Source organism: Caretta caretta, chromosome 23 (assembly GCF_965140235.1).
Source record: "Caretta caretta isolate rCarCar2 chromosome 23, rCarCar1.hap1, whole genome shotgun sequence".
NCBI classification, from domain to species: Eukaryota; Metazoa; Chordata; order Testudines; family Cheloniidae; genus Caretta; species Caretta caretta.
In genome coordinates, this window is record NC_134228.1 from 3,013,623 (window position 1) to 3,028,353 (window position 14,731).

A 14,731-nucleotide genomic window follows, 5' to 3' on the forward strand; every position below is an offset into this window, starting at 1 on the left:
CATCTCGTTATAACTCTTCGAACTGCAGCATCCTACGCTGACCCAGTTTTTCTTGCAGATGGCAGTGGTCTCTTGCTGACTGGAAAGCAAACCTCAGCTAGTTCATACATGCTCCGGGAGCTGTCCAGCTTCCATGGCTCCAGCTATTATGTAACACTGGAAGGACCAGAAAAATCATCTTTATAGAGTAGGTGACTGGGCTATATCATTAGTGGCGGGGGAATTACGTAGCAATAAACAGCAGGAGAAATCAGCTTTTCAACCAAGAGCTTTGTGAATCTGAATACCAAGATCGATAGCCAGTGTCTCAAATCAAGGGCTGCTAGAGGAGTGTAGCTACTCATCTTGGGAGAGTCTCAGACTTTAAGGGACAGGAACTCTGAACTGAGTGGGAAAGATTTAAAGCCGCAAAATAGCCCATTTGGCTGAGTCACGCTCCAGCTTAGGTTTGGATTCCAGTCTGAAGCAAGTGCTTGTTCCCCCTCAGCTGCATGCCAGAGGGGCTGGGAGGTTCCCACGCTGCTCTCTTCACTCTCTCCTCCCTTTCTTTCTGCGCAGATATTGTAGGCACTCTCAGGCCCGATGAGAAGGCTATCATGACATACGTTTCCTGCTTCTACCATGCTTTCTCGGGGGCTCAAAAGGTGAGCTTTTGGCAGGTGGAATTGCTTCTGCTTCTACGCATGTTTTGTCTGGTTCAACTGCCACTAATCTTGCACACTAAGCAACTCACTGAGGCTTTTTACACTGGCATGAAGGGCTTATGAGAAATGTGACGAGTGAAAACGGCTGGAATGATCGCTGGCCACTGAGATTGGTGGAGAAACAAAAACATAGTCACCGGCAATAATAAAAATCTGGGGTGGTTTGTACTTTGTACGTAGCGCGGCCAATGAAGGGTCACTACTTCAGCAGCCAATGGGGGTGAGAGAAGAGAAGTAATCACTCAGTTTTTAATTGATTGTTTCACTGTCCTCCAAACACTAGTGTTAGATTCAAGATCTTCACAGTAGCATTTTATGGAGCTGGAAGGGAGTAAGCTAGCACTGTACTGGCTTATGTTATGGCAAGCCATTCTCTGTGACGGTTACAGGGCTGCTTGCCATAATCCCCTGGCTGAGACTCGTTTAACATGCTTGATACAAAGATGTCTAAACTCAAACTGCTGGCCCAGTAGAAATTTTAAAAAAATATTCCAGCTGGGGATGTGCGGAAGAGGCATTATTAAGTGCCCAAATAACAGCCCCCAGTGGCTGTTATGGTGCAGGAGGATAGCTGACAAAGTGCTCAGCTGAAATTAGCATGCAAGTATTTATGATCGTAGTGGGACTCTTGTATCACTAGCATAATGAGCACAAATCTGGATGACTCTGCTGACTTAATCAAATTTGATTCTGCATTAGGCTTTTCATTTCCCATGAAAATGCCATGTCTGTGCAAATGGCACTGCTGTCAGTTGATTGGCGCGTAGGATAACAGCATCACCAAAATCATTTGAAAGTCTTTGTGATGACAGTTTAACCTTGTGTATATCCTGTTTGCTTTCTCATCCCCTTCCTGAACTCTGTCTCATGCGCGGTTACAGTTCTTATCCAGAACACTTATCACTGCTGTTAATATGCCTCTCATACTAGGCACGGCAGCAAAAGTCATGCCAAATGAAATTGGCATCAGCATTTCTATTAAATTCTGGTTTCCCTTGTTTAGCTAGAATATCCTTCTCAGCCCCATTTCATCTTAAATATTGCCATTTGGGGTGGTTTTGTTTCTTCGGCGGTGGAGAACATCACTAGGAAGGTTAGGTCTGGGAACACAAACTTGTTAAAGAGTTCTGTCAATCAGACATTGCTTAAACACTGCACAAGCAAACTAAACAGTCAACTCTTTGAAGAGTTTACCTGACAATGCCCAAATCCATAATAGGTTAGCCTTGCTGTTACCCTCTGCTATTGTAGGGGAAAGGACAGATGTTCTCTGAAACCAATATGGCTTTTAATGTAGACAACTGATAGGGAAGAACATCTTTCAATGGCAGCTAGATACTGCCACTTGATGACTTTTACTGTCATACCATTTTCAAGAGCGTCTAAGTCCCATTTTCAAAAATGACTTTGGTTCTGGGGTCCTAACATGCCTCTTAATTTTCAATGAGACTGTCTCCCAAGTGCCTAAGTCATTTTTGGAAACGGGACTTACGCTCTCTGGAAAATCTTACCTTAGACTCTGGCATTGCCCTGACTCACTATGATCTCAATTGTGGTAAGTCATTATACCTCTGGTTCTTGGAATCAAGCACCTCTGTTAATATCAAATCTACTATGGTTACACTCTTGCCGGGACTCTGCTGACTAAAATCTGAAACTAGATTACAAGCAGGAATTTCTGTGCTGCTTCTGCTCTTGGTGTTCTTAAACTGTGGTTTTCCCTTCCTTCCCTTACCACACTAAATGCTTGCATCTTTTTTAGCATTTAGAATGCAAATCCAGGTCAGTTGGATTGTCTTTAATTGCTTGTGTAGCTGCTGTAGTTTAGACGTTCGAAACGCATCTTTACTTGCTGATTCACTTTAAATGCCATTTTAGTGCTAACTAGGTTTCAGGGGATGAATGAGACATTTCAATGCCTTGCTGCAGACCAAGGGTGTCTGTCCAGCTTTGATTTTTAAAGAGAACTGTTGAGTAAACTCTTTGGGGGCAGGGACCATGATTGCCCTCTAGGCTTGTACAGAAGCCAGCACCACTGGGGCCTTCTGATGCTACTGAACCAAGTGTTACTGTAGCATCTGTATTACTTGTTAAACCAGTACTGGAGCAAGGCTGAAACTAGTCTCCGATCTGACATCAGTAACTGAGGCCCAAGTCCAGATTAAGTGCCTGGCCATTACACCCATGTAAAATGGCACTATTCTAGTTTGGTAGTGTTTCCTCCCGCCTTTTCACTGGTGTGAATGATTACATGCAGCACAGGGGAACAGAGAATCCGGCTATGAGAGTCCAAGAGGGGCTCAGGCAGAACTAGAAACATTCCATTTCAAATGCAAGGCACCAGATATGCTACACCTGGGAGTTCTTGGACCAAAGATGGGGGGAAGCTTCCTTTATTACTTGTTACCCTAGTTCTGAAGAGCCCCATTGTGCTAGCCACTATACAAACACAGAACAAAAATGAAAGTCTGTGCCCCGAAGAGCTCACAGCCTGAGACAACAGATGAATACAGACACATGGCGGAGTACAAGAAAACAACGAGACCATATTAGTCAGTGGGATGGGCAGTGGTCAAAGCACACTAGTATCATAGAATCATAGAATATCAGGGTTGGAAGGGACCTCAGGAGGTCATCTAGTCCAACCCCCTGCTCAAAAGCAGGACCAATCCCCAATTAAATCATCCCAGCCAGGGCTTTGTCAAGCCTGACCTTAAAAACTTCTAAGGAAGGAGATTCCACCACCTCCCTAGGCAACGCATTCCAGTGTTTCACCACCCTCCTAGTGAAAAAGTTTTTCCTAATATCCAACCTAAACCTCCCCCACTGCAACTTGAGACCATTACTCCTTGTCCTGTCCTCTCCTACCACTGAGAATAGTCTAGAACCATCCTCTCTGGAACCACCTCTCAGGTATTTGAAAGCAGCTCTCAAATCCCCTCTCATTCTTCTCTTCTGCAGACTAAACAATCCCAGTTCCCTCAGCCTCTCCTCATAAGTCATGTGTTCCAGACCCCTAATCATTTTTGTTGCCCTTCGCTGGACTCTTTCCAATTTATCCACATCCTTCTTGTAGTGTGGGGCCCAAAAATGGACACAGTACTCCAGATGAGGCCTCACCAATGTTGAATAGAGGGGGACGATCACGTCCCTCGATCTGCTCGCTATGCCCCTACTTATACATCCCAAAATGCCATTGGCCTTCTTGGCAACAAGGGCACACTGCTGACTCATATCCAGCTTCTCGTCCACTGTCACCCCTAGGTCCTTTTCCGCAGAACTGCTGCCTAGCCATTCGGTCCCTAGTCTGTAGCTGTGCATTGGGTTCTTCCGTCCTAAGTGCAGGACCCTGCACTTATCCTTATTGAACCTCATCAGATTTCTTTTGGCCCAATCCTCCAATTTGTCCAGGTCCCTCTGTATCCTATCCCTGCCCTCCAGCGTATCTACCACTCCTCCCAGTTTAGTATCATCCTCAAATTTGCTGAGAGTGCAATCCACACCATCCTCCAGATCATTTATGAAGATATTAAACAAAACCGGCCCCAGGACTGACCCCTGGGGCACTCCACTTGACACCGGCTGCCAACTAGACATGGAGCTGTTGATCACTACCCGTTGAGCCCGACAATCTAGCCAACTTTCTACCCACCTTATAGTGCATTCATCCAGCCCGTACTTCAACTTGCTGACAAGAATACTGTGGGAGACCGTGTCAAAAGCTTTGCTAAAGTCAAGAAACAATACATTCACTGCTTTCCCTTCATCCACAGAACCAGTAATCTCATCATAGAAGGCGATTAGATTAGTCAGGCATGACCTTCCCTTGGTGAATCCATGCTGACTGTTCCTGATCACTTTCCTCTCATGCAAGTGCTTCAGGATTGATTCTTTGAGGACCTGCTCCATGATTTTTCCGGGGACTGAAGTGAGGCCGACTGGCCTGTAGTTCCCAGGATCCTCCTCCTTCCCTTTTTTAAAGATTGGCACTACATTAGCCTTTTTCCAGTGTTCGGGGACTTCCCCCATTCGCCACGAGTTTTCAAAGATAATGGCCAATGGCTCTGCAATCACAGCCGCCAGTTCCTTTAGCACTCTCGGATGCAACTCGTCCGGCCCCGTGGACTTGTGCACGTCCAGCTTTTCTAAATAGTCCCTAACCACCACTTTCTCCACAGAGGGCTGGCCATCTATTCCCCATGTTGTGATGCCCAGCGCAGCAGTCTGGAAGCTGACCTTGTTAGTGAAGACAGAGTCAAAAAAAGCATTGAATACATTAGCTTTTTCCACATCCTCTGTCACTAGGTTGCCTCCCTCATTCATTAATGGGCCCACACTTTCCTTGGCTTTCTTCTTGTTGCCAACATACCTGAAGAAACCCTTCTTGTTACTCTTAACATCTCTCGCTAGCTGCAGCTCCAGGTGCGATTTGGCCCTCCTGATTTCATTCCTACAGGCCCGAGCTATATTTTTATACTCTTCCCTGGTCATATGTCCAACCTTCCACTTCTTGTAAGTTTCTTTTTTATGTTTAAGATCCGCTAGGATTTCACCGTTAAGCCAAGCTGGTCGCCTGCCATACTTACTATTCTTTCGACACATCGGGATGGTTTGTCCCTGTAACCTCAACAGGGATTCCTTGAAATACAGCCAGCTCTCCTGTAGCCGAATCATTCATGTGTTTTGTAGGCATCATGGCTTCCTTGAAATGTATTCTGGATTTGAATGGTTCTCTTCGTTAGGAATTGATTTGCCCATAGTAGCAGATATTGATCTAATCTGTTGTATAGTCTAGGGAAGAGCTGAGGATCCTTACGAGGGCTATTTTATGCAAAGAGTAGCTGCTTGCATCTTGACTGCCTATCAGTTTTGAAGGAGTTTTACTCCGCTAAAGGCAGAATGGCATAGCTGTACCTAATCAGTAAATTACCTCATCCACAGGCACTCCGATGACTGATGTTTTAAGGCTCATAGATTGAGACTAGAGGTGACCTTTGTGACATCTCATCCGACCTGCGTAACACAGGCCATAGAACAGGGGTGGGCAAACTACTGCCCGGGGGCAGCATCCGGCCCTTCAGACGTTTTAATCTGGCCCTCGAGCTCCTGCTGGGGAACAGGGTCTGGGGCTTGTCCAACTCTGGCGCTCCAGCTGGGGAGTGGGGTCGGGCTTGCCCCGCTCCGCACGGCTCCTGAAAGCAGTGGCATGTACCTGCTCCAGCTTCTATGCGGAGGGGCGGGCAGCCAGGGGGCTCCACACATTGCCCCCGCCCCACGCGCTGCCCCTGCAGCTCCCATTGGCCAGGAACCACGGCCAATGGGAGCTGCAGAGGCAGCACCTGCGGACAGGGCAGTGCACAGAGCTGCCTGGCCGCACCTCTGCTTAGGAGCTAGAGGGGGGATATGCCGCTGCTTCCGGGAGCTACTTGAGGTAAGTACTGCCTGGAGCCTGCACCCCTGAGCCGCCCAGCCCAGATTCCCCTCCAAACCCCTGCATCCCAGCGCAGAGCACCCTCCTATACTCTAAACCCCTCATCCCCAGCCCAACCCCAGAGCCCGTACCCCCGGCCGAAGCCCTTTCTCCTGTCCCCCACACCCCAACCGCCTGTCCCAGCCCAGAGCCCCCTCCCACACCCTGAACTCCTCATTTCTGGCCCCACCACAGAGCCCGCTCCCCCAGCCAGAGCCCTCACTCCCTCCTGCACCCCAGCCCCCAATTTCGTGAGCATTCATGGCCCGCCATACAATTTCCATACCCAGATGTGGCTCTCGGGGCAAAAAGTTTGCCCACCCCTGCCGTAGAACTTCCCTATAATAATTCCTAGTGCAGATCTAGGATTCTGGCCAAACATTTTCCACATGCTGCATAAGTTTGTCAGCGCTAGATCCTGTTCAGCTATCGGATGTGATTATTAAAGATCAGGATTAACTTGGTTCGTAAAGTGTGAAACTTTTATAGGCTGGAAGCATTAACCTTGTTTGTTAGCCAATGTTTGAAAAACACACACTGGATACGTATTCCATCTGGACTGAAATTTTTCTATTAAAGTCTGAAGTTGAGTGTATTAGCTAGCACTTCTCCCAGGCGCTCCCTGGGTGGGTGTAATGTGTGAAATTCTAGCCTGGCCAGTGTTTTTTATTGTTCTTTGTCTGATCCCAATCTTTAGGAGCACAGCTGGCATGTTCGTGGCATCAGCTGGTATTTATTAGCTTCTCGTAGCATGCGGTGGTTTTTCCAATGTTCTTGTGTGTCGTGCTCTTAATTCCAGTCCCAAGTTTGAGGTGGCAACTGATGTGTGCTGCATCATGAGCATGTCTAATATGTTTAAGTGGTACCCAGCAGTGTGAGGAGAAGCATACAGCCTAGAATCCAGACTGCTTATCACTTATGTTTTGTTGCTAAAGGGAATCAAACTTCTGATGTCTAGTCTTTTTGGCAATTCATTTCCCCAGCTCTGTTTTCCTCTCCCCATCCTCCTATAGACCCTCTTCACTATTTCTGTTGATGTCTGGCTTTCAACTCCTCCTCTTGGACTCTTTCTGTGCTGCCTACAAGGTACTTGATCTCTTGACTTTCCTTCTTTGCATCCACATATGCCACTCTCCTACCTAATACACAGGGGAATTTCACCTTACCCCACCTGCCTCACAGATGAGGAAGGGGCAGAAGGAAGGCGTGTGTACAGTACGGAAAGCTGCAGTGAAATCAGTCAGCAAATGGGAATCAGTCAAAGAGAAATGATTGATAAACACGTGGATGCTTATGGCTCAGTGCCGTAGTTCTGGGAAGACCCAAACCCAAAATGCAGCTGCTGAAATGCTGTGGAACACTACCCAGGCAGTGATTTGACAAATAGCTAATTCTGGAGCTAAATCCTGAGTTCGTTAATTATTAGGAGTCAACGGGTGTTGAATAAGGAGTGGAATACACAAAGTGGAGGGATTCTGACACTACTACAAACACACTTACTTGGCAAAATACTAATTTACGAACTCTGCGTTAGTCCAGCCAGTTAACACTCCAAGTAAGAATGCAGCAATCTGGTCTTGTACTGTTGGCGGGTGCAACTGACCATGTGCTCCATTCTTATAAACCAGAGAGCCAGGTGCGGTGCCTAGGGGAAGATATGGGATGCTGGGGAGGGGTTCTGGGAGCAGCAGTGGGAAGGTGCCAAGTCAGAGACTTTCATAATTGGTATAGGCTGGCGCCAGAGTCTTGCAGTGATGGGCAGATCCTCACTCTGGTAGCTAGCAAGCTGCTTTCACAAGGCCCTGGGGATGGGTGGCCTTGGAGATACAGGCACATGAGGAGCAGTCATGAGATCTAGGTCTTTCTCCTTGCTTTGCCCCAGACTCAGTGGCATGTCACTTCCATTTCCCAATCTGTAAAATGGGGGCATGCCTACCTGACTGGGGTGCTGTGGAAATGCACATTAATGTGCAGAGGGCTTAATCTTCCCCCTCAAGGCAGTGGAGGGGCTCTGGCCAATAGCCATTCAGATATCACCTGCTTATGCTGAGCTTGGAAAAAGCTTTGATCAGTTGGATCCAACCGAGCCCGAAGACCCAAGCGCTGTTGGAGGCTCCCAGGGCAGCTCAGGAAGCGGGCACATCTGTAACATGGCACCTACTTTCCAGTTAGTCCCACTAGCACAGGCAATGCCGGTCTGGGAGCCGGAGCCGGAGCTACGGGAGCCTCCCTGGTGGGTGAGTTGCGCTGTCATGGCAAGTTATGCAAGGGGCATCCTCTAGCTGATGAAGCCTCAGGGTAAATCTTCCACATGACATGGCAAGTGCGGATTAAACCTGCCAGCAAGCCCTTCTGAGGGGACTGGTCTAGCTTCCGAGTGGCTTTCCTTTCCTCTCTGTGGGGGCTGGACAGATCGTAACACTGCTGGCTTCTCCTTTCATGCATTGTCCTTGCAGCTCTGCTGCAAATGGGTCTAAAATCTCCCCCTCCTCCCCTTTTGCCTCCCCCCAGGCTGAGACAGCAGCAAACCGGATTTGCAAAGTGCTGGCTGTGAACCAGGAGAACGAGCACCTGATGGAGGACTATGAGAAATTGGCATCTGATGTGAGTCCCCCTGCCTTCTGATTACTCTCCTGTGTGGAGGGGAGCTCTGAGCTGGAGGCCGACAGGGATCCTGGCGGTTTATTGTGGAGGGTGGCCTACGCTTCTGGGATGTGAGAGATCAGGGATGTCAATAGCCGGAGAGACATGGCTCCCTGGCATATTCTGTGTCAGTTGGTACATTCCCCAGCATGACTGCGACTTCCCCCTTGAAGGGCCAATGACAGGTATGTTGCTGCTGCTCCTCACGTCCCACTTAACCAGTGTCTGCTTGCCCCGCAGCTGCTGGAGTGGATTAAACGCACTATCCCCTGGCTGGAGGACCGGGTCCCACAGAAGACCATTCAAGAGATGCAGCAAAAACTGGAAGATTTCCGTGACTACAGGCGTGTCCATAAGCCTCCCAAAGTGCAGGAGAAGTGTCAGCTGGAGATAAACTTCAACACCTTGCAGACTAAACTCCGGCTGAGCAACAGGCCTGCCTTCATGCCTTCGGAGGGCAAGATGGTCTCGGTGAGTAACGGTGTTTGTCTGAAGCAATGAGGCACTGAGGGGGAAGGGTAAAGCAGAGTGAGGCCTTTACCACAGTGGAGTGAGCAGAATTGAATTTGGCAGAGATGAGGAGGGAGCGGTCTGTACCGAAAGCTGACTTGAGTCTGCTTACTATCTCCTATTAACAGTCCAGAAGCAACTTCCTCTTGGGTGACCTGCTTATGGGGTACTGCAGCCAAATGTTGGATGCCTTTTGGGTGGTCCCTCCGTACTCTGCACGCTTCCTGGCAGTGCTAACACGAATGTCTGGAGGAGAAGGACTTGTGTGCTCATGCTGGAAGATTGAGGGCCAAATCCAAATCTCTCTCTCACCTACAAAACCCTGCTTGGGTGTGCATGGGTGTAAGTGAGGGTCCTCAGCAGTCAGCTTCTCCCTTCATGTGCGTTGGCTACTATTTCAGAGCCTAGTGTCTCCTCAAGGCCTGCAGTGTAACCGACCTTACTGCATACTCCTTGCCTATGCCCAATGTAACAAAGGGTATGTCGGCACAGCAGAAACTGTGTGTGGATGGGTCAGCCTACCCGAGCCAGCGTGAATCCCGCAAGCATGGCTAACGGCCGTGAAGACAGCACAGCTTGGGCTGCAGGCCAAGTAGAACAATCCCAGCATATGCCCGAGTGCCAACTCTGCTCGCTCTGAAACCTGCATGGCAGTGGCCTCGCTCTCCTCGTTATCTGTGCTAGTCGGTTTCTGGCAAGCTCAAGTGGGCTGGCTCTGGCACTGTTTTGACCATGTAGTCGTACCCTAAGCCAGTGGTTCTCAGCCAGGGGTCCAGGGCCCTCTGGGCCGTGAGCAGGTTTCGGGGGGGCTGCCAAGCAGGGCCAGCGTTAGACTCACTGGGCCCAGGGCAGAAAGCCGAAGCCCCACCACATGAGACTGAAACCCCTGGGGCTGAAGCCTGAGCAATGGGGGCCCCTGTGGTGTGGGGCCCTAGGCTACTGCCCTGCTTGCTAACGCCAGCCCTGGCTTTTATATGCAGAAAACCAGTTCGTGGGCACAATGGGCCATGGAGTTTTTATAGCATGTTGGGGTGGCCTCAGAAAGAAAGGTTGAGAACCCTTGCCCTAAGCAGTGAGGTCTCAGTCCCGTTTCTCAGCTGTATGTGCCAGAGATGCACATGCTTTTTTGTTCCTGGTAGCAAATATTGTGTGGCATGTAGCTTCCCCCAATGACTGGTGTTGCTGGTCTGTCAGTCTCCCAAGGGTTAGTTATTACATATACACATGCATATGGCATGGCAAATGCTAATGTTATAACGGAGATGGTGTTAACATCCAGTATGGGAAAGGGAAAACCTGATGATGTCACCCTGGAAGTATGGGCCATTCATAGATTCTGAGGCCAGAAAGGAACCATTGTGATCATCTAGTCTGATCCCCCTGTATTACACAGGCCAGAGAACTGTCCCAAAATAATTCCTAGAGCAGATCTGTTAGGAAAACACCCCATCTTGATCTAAAAATTGTCAGTGATGGTTAATTCCTTGTACTGTTAAAAATGTACATCTTATTTCCAGTTTGAATTTGTCCAGCTTCAACTTCCAGCCATTGGACTGTTAGATCTTTCTCTGCTAGATTGAAGAGTCCATTAAATATTTGTTCCCCAAATATGTTCCCCGTCATGTTGTGATTCCCCTTAGGTGCTTCATAATCTTGCTGGCAGTCTGACACAGCCCTTTCTTGCTCTAAACGCCTTGTTTCCTATACTCCCCCCCCCCCCCCCCCACAGGACATTAATAATGGCTGGCAGCACTTGGAACAGGCGGAGAAAGGCTATGAAGAGTGGCTGCTGAATGAGATCAGGAGGCTAGAGCGACTGGACCACTTGGCTGAGAAGTTCAGACAGAAAGCCTCCATCCACGAGTCCTGGACTGAAGGTAGTCACTTCTTTCTGAGGCCAGAGACGGGCTGAGGGCAAGCTAGATCTGGCAAAGGAATCCTTTTAAAGCAGGCTGAATGGCTGAGAACAGTTGCTCCTCTGGCTCTGATAGCATGGCCCAAGAGACGGAGGCCTGAACCCCAGCAGGCGTTGGGAGCTCTGAATTCTGATTCTGCGCTATTGACTCTCTATGTCACTCTTTGAGCAAGTCACTTGGCACTCAGTCCTCCATTTCTGGAATAGGGAAACTGATCCTTGGCTACCTTTTGGTAGTATTGGGATCTGGAGATGAAATGGCCCAAGGAATGGTATTAGCTGCATTAGCAAGTCACTTTGTGCCTTCCAGCTGTCAGCATTATGGAGCCGTTGTACTGTACTGCAGCTCGGCCGTGTTTCCAAACAACTCTCTGGGCATTGGGTGTGTGCGCGTGGGACTAGTTTAAGAATAGAAGCTACTGCTCTGTACTCAAGTCCTCACCGCAGGCAAGGCCAGGAAAACACTTGTCCTGTGTTTTGAACTCTGAATGAGCACTCCAGGTGTGGTTGGACCCCGGATTAAAGCAGACAGGTTCCCCGAATGCATAGGCAGTGCTATTCTTGACAGCTTCGTCATTTTGTGCAGGCGTTTTCAGATGGGACCAGGTGAAGTTTAGACACTGGCAGAAGCTTTACTTTCAGCTGAAGCTGTCTGTTTAAATGGTCCCCTAGCCAGTCCCGTAAGCAAATGCAGGCAGGTTAGCAGTCTTCCTCTTCCTCAGAGGCTATGCCCTTTGACGCAGTCATTGTGGCATGTTTACGGTATGCTCGGGCTTTTTTGTCTCCCCTCCCTAGCCAGATGGCTAAACGTGACTGCTAACCCTCCGAGCCTTCCAATATGGCAGCTGCATCTGATTCCATAGAAAATACAGTAATCCCCTCTCCATACTAGAAGGAATGTTCTCATCGCCCAGGCTGGGAGAATACCACACGGAGCATTAAGGGGAGAAAGGGGCTTGCTCTGTCTTTGGGAGCGGTGCTTGCAGCAACTCAATCTGGTTTTGCTTTTTCCTTCTTAAAAACGTGATTGCAATAACTGAATTCGTAGAACGGATCCATATGGTCCCTTTGGGCAAAGATGGGGGGGGACTCTGGAGTGGTGAGGAACAGGACTGATGCATCAGGCAGGAAGCCTGCTTTTTGGAGAGGCGACTGACGAGAGGGTGTAGGATAGCTGAAATGCTGCTTTGACGGTGTGGCAGTTAAATGGTAGTGTTGTGCCAAAGTGGTATCTGACTGGCACTGAAGCTTCCTGTAAGTTGCTATTAAACTCCACCTCCCCTGGAGAAGCTGACATGGGCGGGGGCAGACAAGCTACTAAATGATTTAGGCTCTGTTTCTCTGGAGAAACTGCCCTCCATGATGACTAACTTGCCCCTTGGTCCTCAGCAGTGTGAAGTGGATTTTCCGTTACCTATAGTAACTTTCCTTATTGTGACCTTGCTGCGTCCTGCCAGTACACAGGAGCTCAAGTCCACCAGTCCTCCCCCCACACTAGTCCCTGACTGCTTGGACAACGGAGACCCTAGTCCTTTAGTGCCTAACGTTCCCTCATCCTAAAACAACTTCACGTGCTCTGCACAGCACTGCTGAAATGCAGCCAGCTCTGGGGTTGAGGGCAGCAGCAGCAGCGAGGTGCTCAGCATGCTGCAGATCCCTTCTAGTATCTGGTAGATCTGTGGTTTAAAACAGCCATTCCTCTCTACGGATTGGTGACAGGGCTCAAGTGAAAGCTGGCAGTTTGGGTGGGGAGGAGTAAATGGAAAAAGTTCCCATTATATTTCCCTCACTTTGTCATCTATTTGGGGCGGGGGGGAGAGAGAGAATGTGAGCCAGGAGAAAATTTAGGATCATCTCTTCTGCCAGTCAAATGTAGACTGGCTGGGGCTACTGCAAGTCTCCAAAACCTGGCTGTTGAGAAGGCACATGGTGTCCGTCAGTTTGTCTGATGGCTCAAGCTTCCAACAAGCCGGCTGTCTCCTCCACAGCTGAGCTTATATTTGGTCTTGTCCTTTGTCACCATCCCGGGTGAGGGCCCAGGAGGTGTTTATCAGCCTCACTACAGATTCCTGATCAGCAGCTGTATAGCCCGTTTTGCTGCAGCAAAGATACGGGACTAGTCAGTTACCAGCCACACCCTGCTACCGCATCCATCAAAGCGGAGACCAAGGAGCTAAGTTACCAGGGAGGTACGGAGTCCTCGAATTGCAGCTCTAAGGGGGATGGTTCTTTGAAGTCCACAAGCTGTTGAGCTTGGTGCTAGAAATGCCATTTTAAGATCCCACCTTGACTCCAGAATAAAGCTGTCAGTGCTCAGTAGTGTTTGGGGAGCTGAGAATATAATTCCATTCGTGTCTCCAGACTCTGCCTAAAGTCCTTGGTCCCTGTGTAAAGATCCTTGCAGTACCCCGTAGATTGTGTGTCCCCTTCCTTAATGCAGTGTTGTATGCTGGAAGCAGGAGAAGGGAGAGAAGTAACATGTCCCTTTGGAAGACAGGAGATCTAGATGCCTATTCTTATGACTAGGGCCTGATACTGTGCTCTCTGGAAACAGTCAAGCTCTGAAAATGGGGCACTGTTTGGAGGGTAGGTGCCCCTCCTTCTGGGATCAGAGGAGGACAGTAACTTGACTTATTAGCTAGTAAATTGTTGGTATTGCCTGGAAGCCTCAGCCAAGACCAGGACCCCATTGTGCTCATTGCTGTACATGCACATCGTGAGATAATCCCTACCCCTAAGAGCTTAGTCTAAATAGGCAGGATGGATAAATGGGGTTGGGGGAAAGTGGGGCGTGGAGAAGGTCTTGATTTGGTCCTGGGCACCCAGAAAGTCAGTGGCAGAGCCAAGAATCAAACTCGGGATTCAAGTCCCCGATGTGCCCTCACCACTGGAGGCACTGCTTCTCCTGCAGATGCTGGTTACACTGATAAGCAGTTCTGTGCAGCTACTTCCTGCCTGCCTCTGCAGAGAACGGTCTGGGAGCCATTAGCAGAACGCAGACGGTAGCCACTGCCAGAGGGCCCAGGCCGGCTGCTGGCAGCACCTCCCGAGCAGAACATCTTGGGGAACAGCTGACTGGAACCAAAAGGCATTTCAAGCTGAACAGACTCGGCACTCCCAACTCAAATAGCTTTCAGATTAACACAGAAACGCCAATTATGTGGTAGGTTGCCAACAAACGTGGCTTGCTAGCCAGACCCTGATGCTGGAGGGGGATGGAAGCTTGCCTTGCAGAGCAGGCTCTCTCTCCAGCTCCAAAATGTGCCAGGAGGAATAAAGAGCATTAAGAATATGTAATCAGCACCTGTCTTAGTTCCTGGCACTTTAATTACACCCCAGTCTGATTTGTCCTTGTGCAAGAAGGCAATTTGGAGTACACTTCCTGTGTCTGGCTTCATGCTGCAGGCTTCTCTTTGACAGGGGCTATGGAAGGAGGGGCATGTTGCGAAGCTTCCCCAGGAACTGAGGGTTTCAGCTCCTTCTAGTGGC

General features: G+C 49.2%; 1 protein-coding gene across 6 annotated transcripts in view; it reads left to right on the plus strand.

Annotated features, from left to right (window-relative positions):
* ACTN4 (actinin alpha 4) overlaps nucleotides 1-14,731 on the plus strand; it is an 80,296-nt gene that overhangs the window by 51,206 nt on the left and 14,359 nt on the right. For 3 of the 6 annotated variants that reach the window (XM_048833407.2, XM_048833411.2, XM_048833408.2), the window contains exons 8-11: nucleotides 559-644; nucleotides 8,686-8,778; nucleotides 9,058-9,288; nucleotides 11,057-11,204. In XM_048833407.2, the coding sequence (XP_048689364.1) occupies nucleotides 559-644; nucleotides 8,686-8,778; nucleotides 9,058-9,288; nucleotides 11,057-11,204 (558 nt within the window). The remainder of the gene's footprint in view (nucleotides 1-558; nucleotides 645-8,685; nucleotides 8,779-9,057; nucleotides 9,289-11,056; nucleotides 11,205-14,731) is intronic. The other 3 variants (XM_048833406.2, XM_048833412.2, XM_048833409.2) reach the window with 1 other exon arrangement.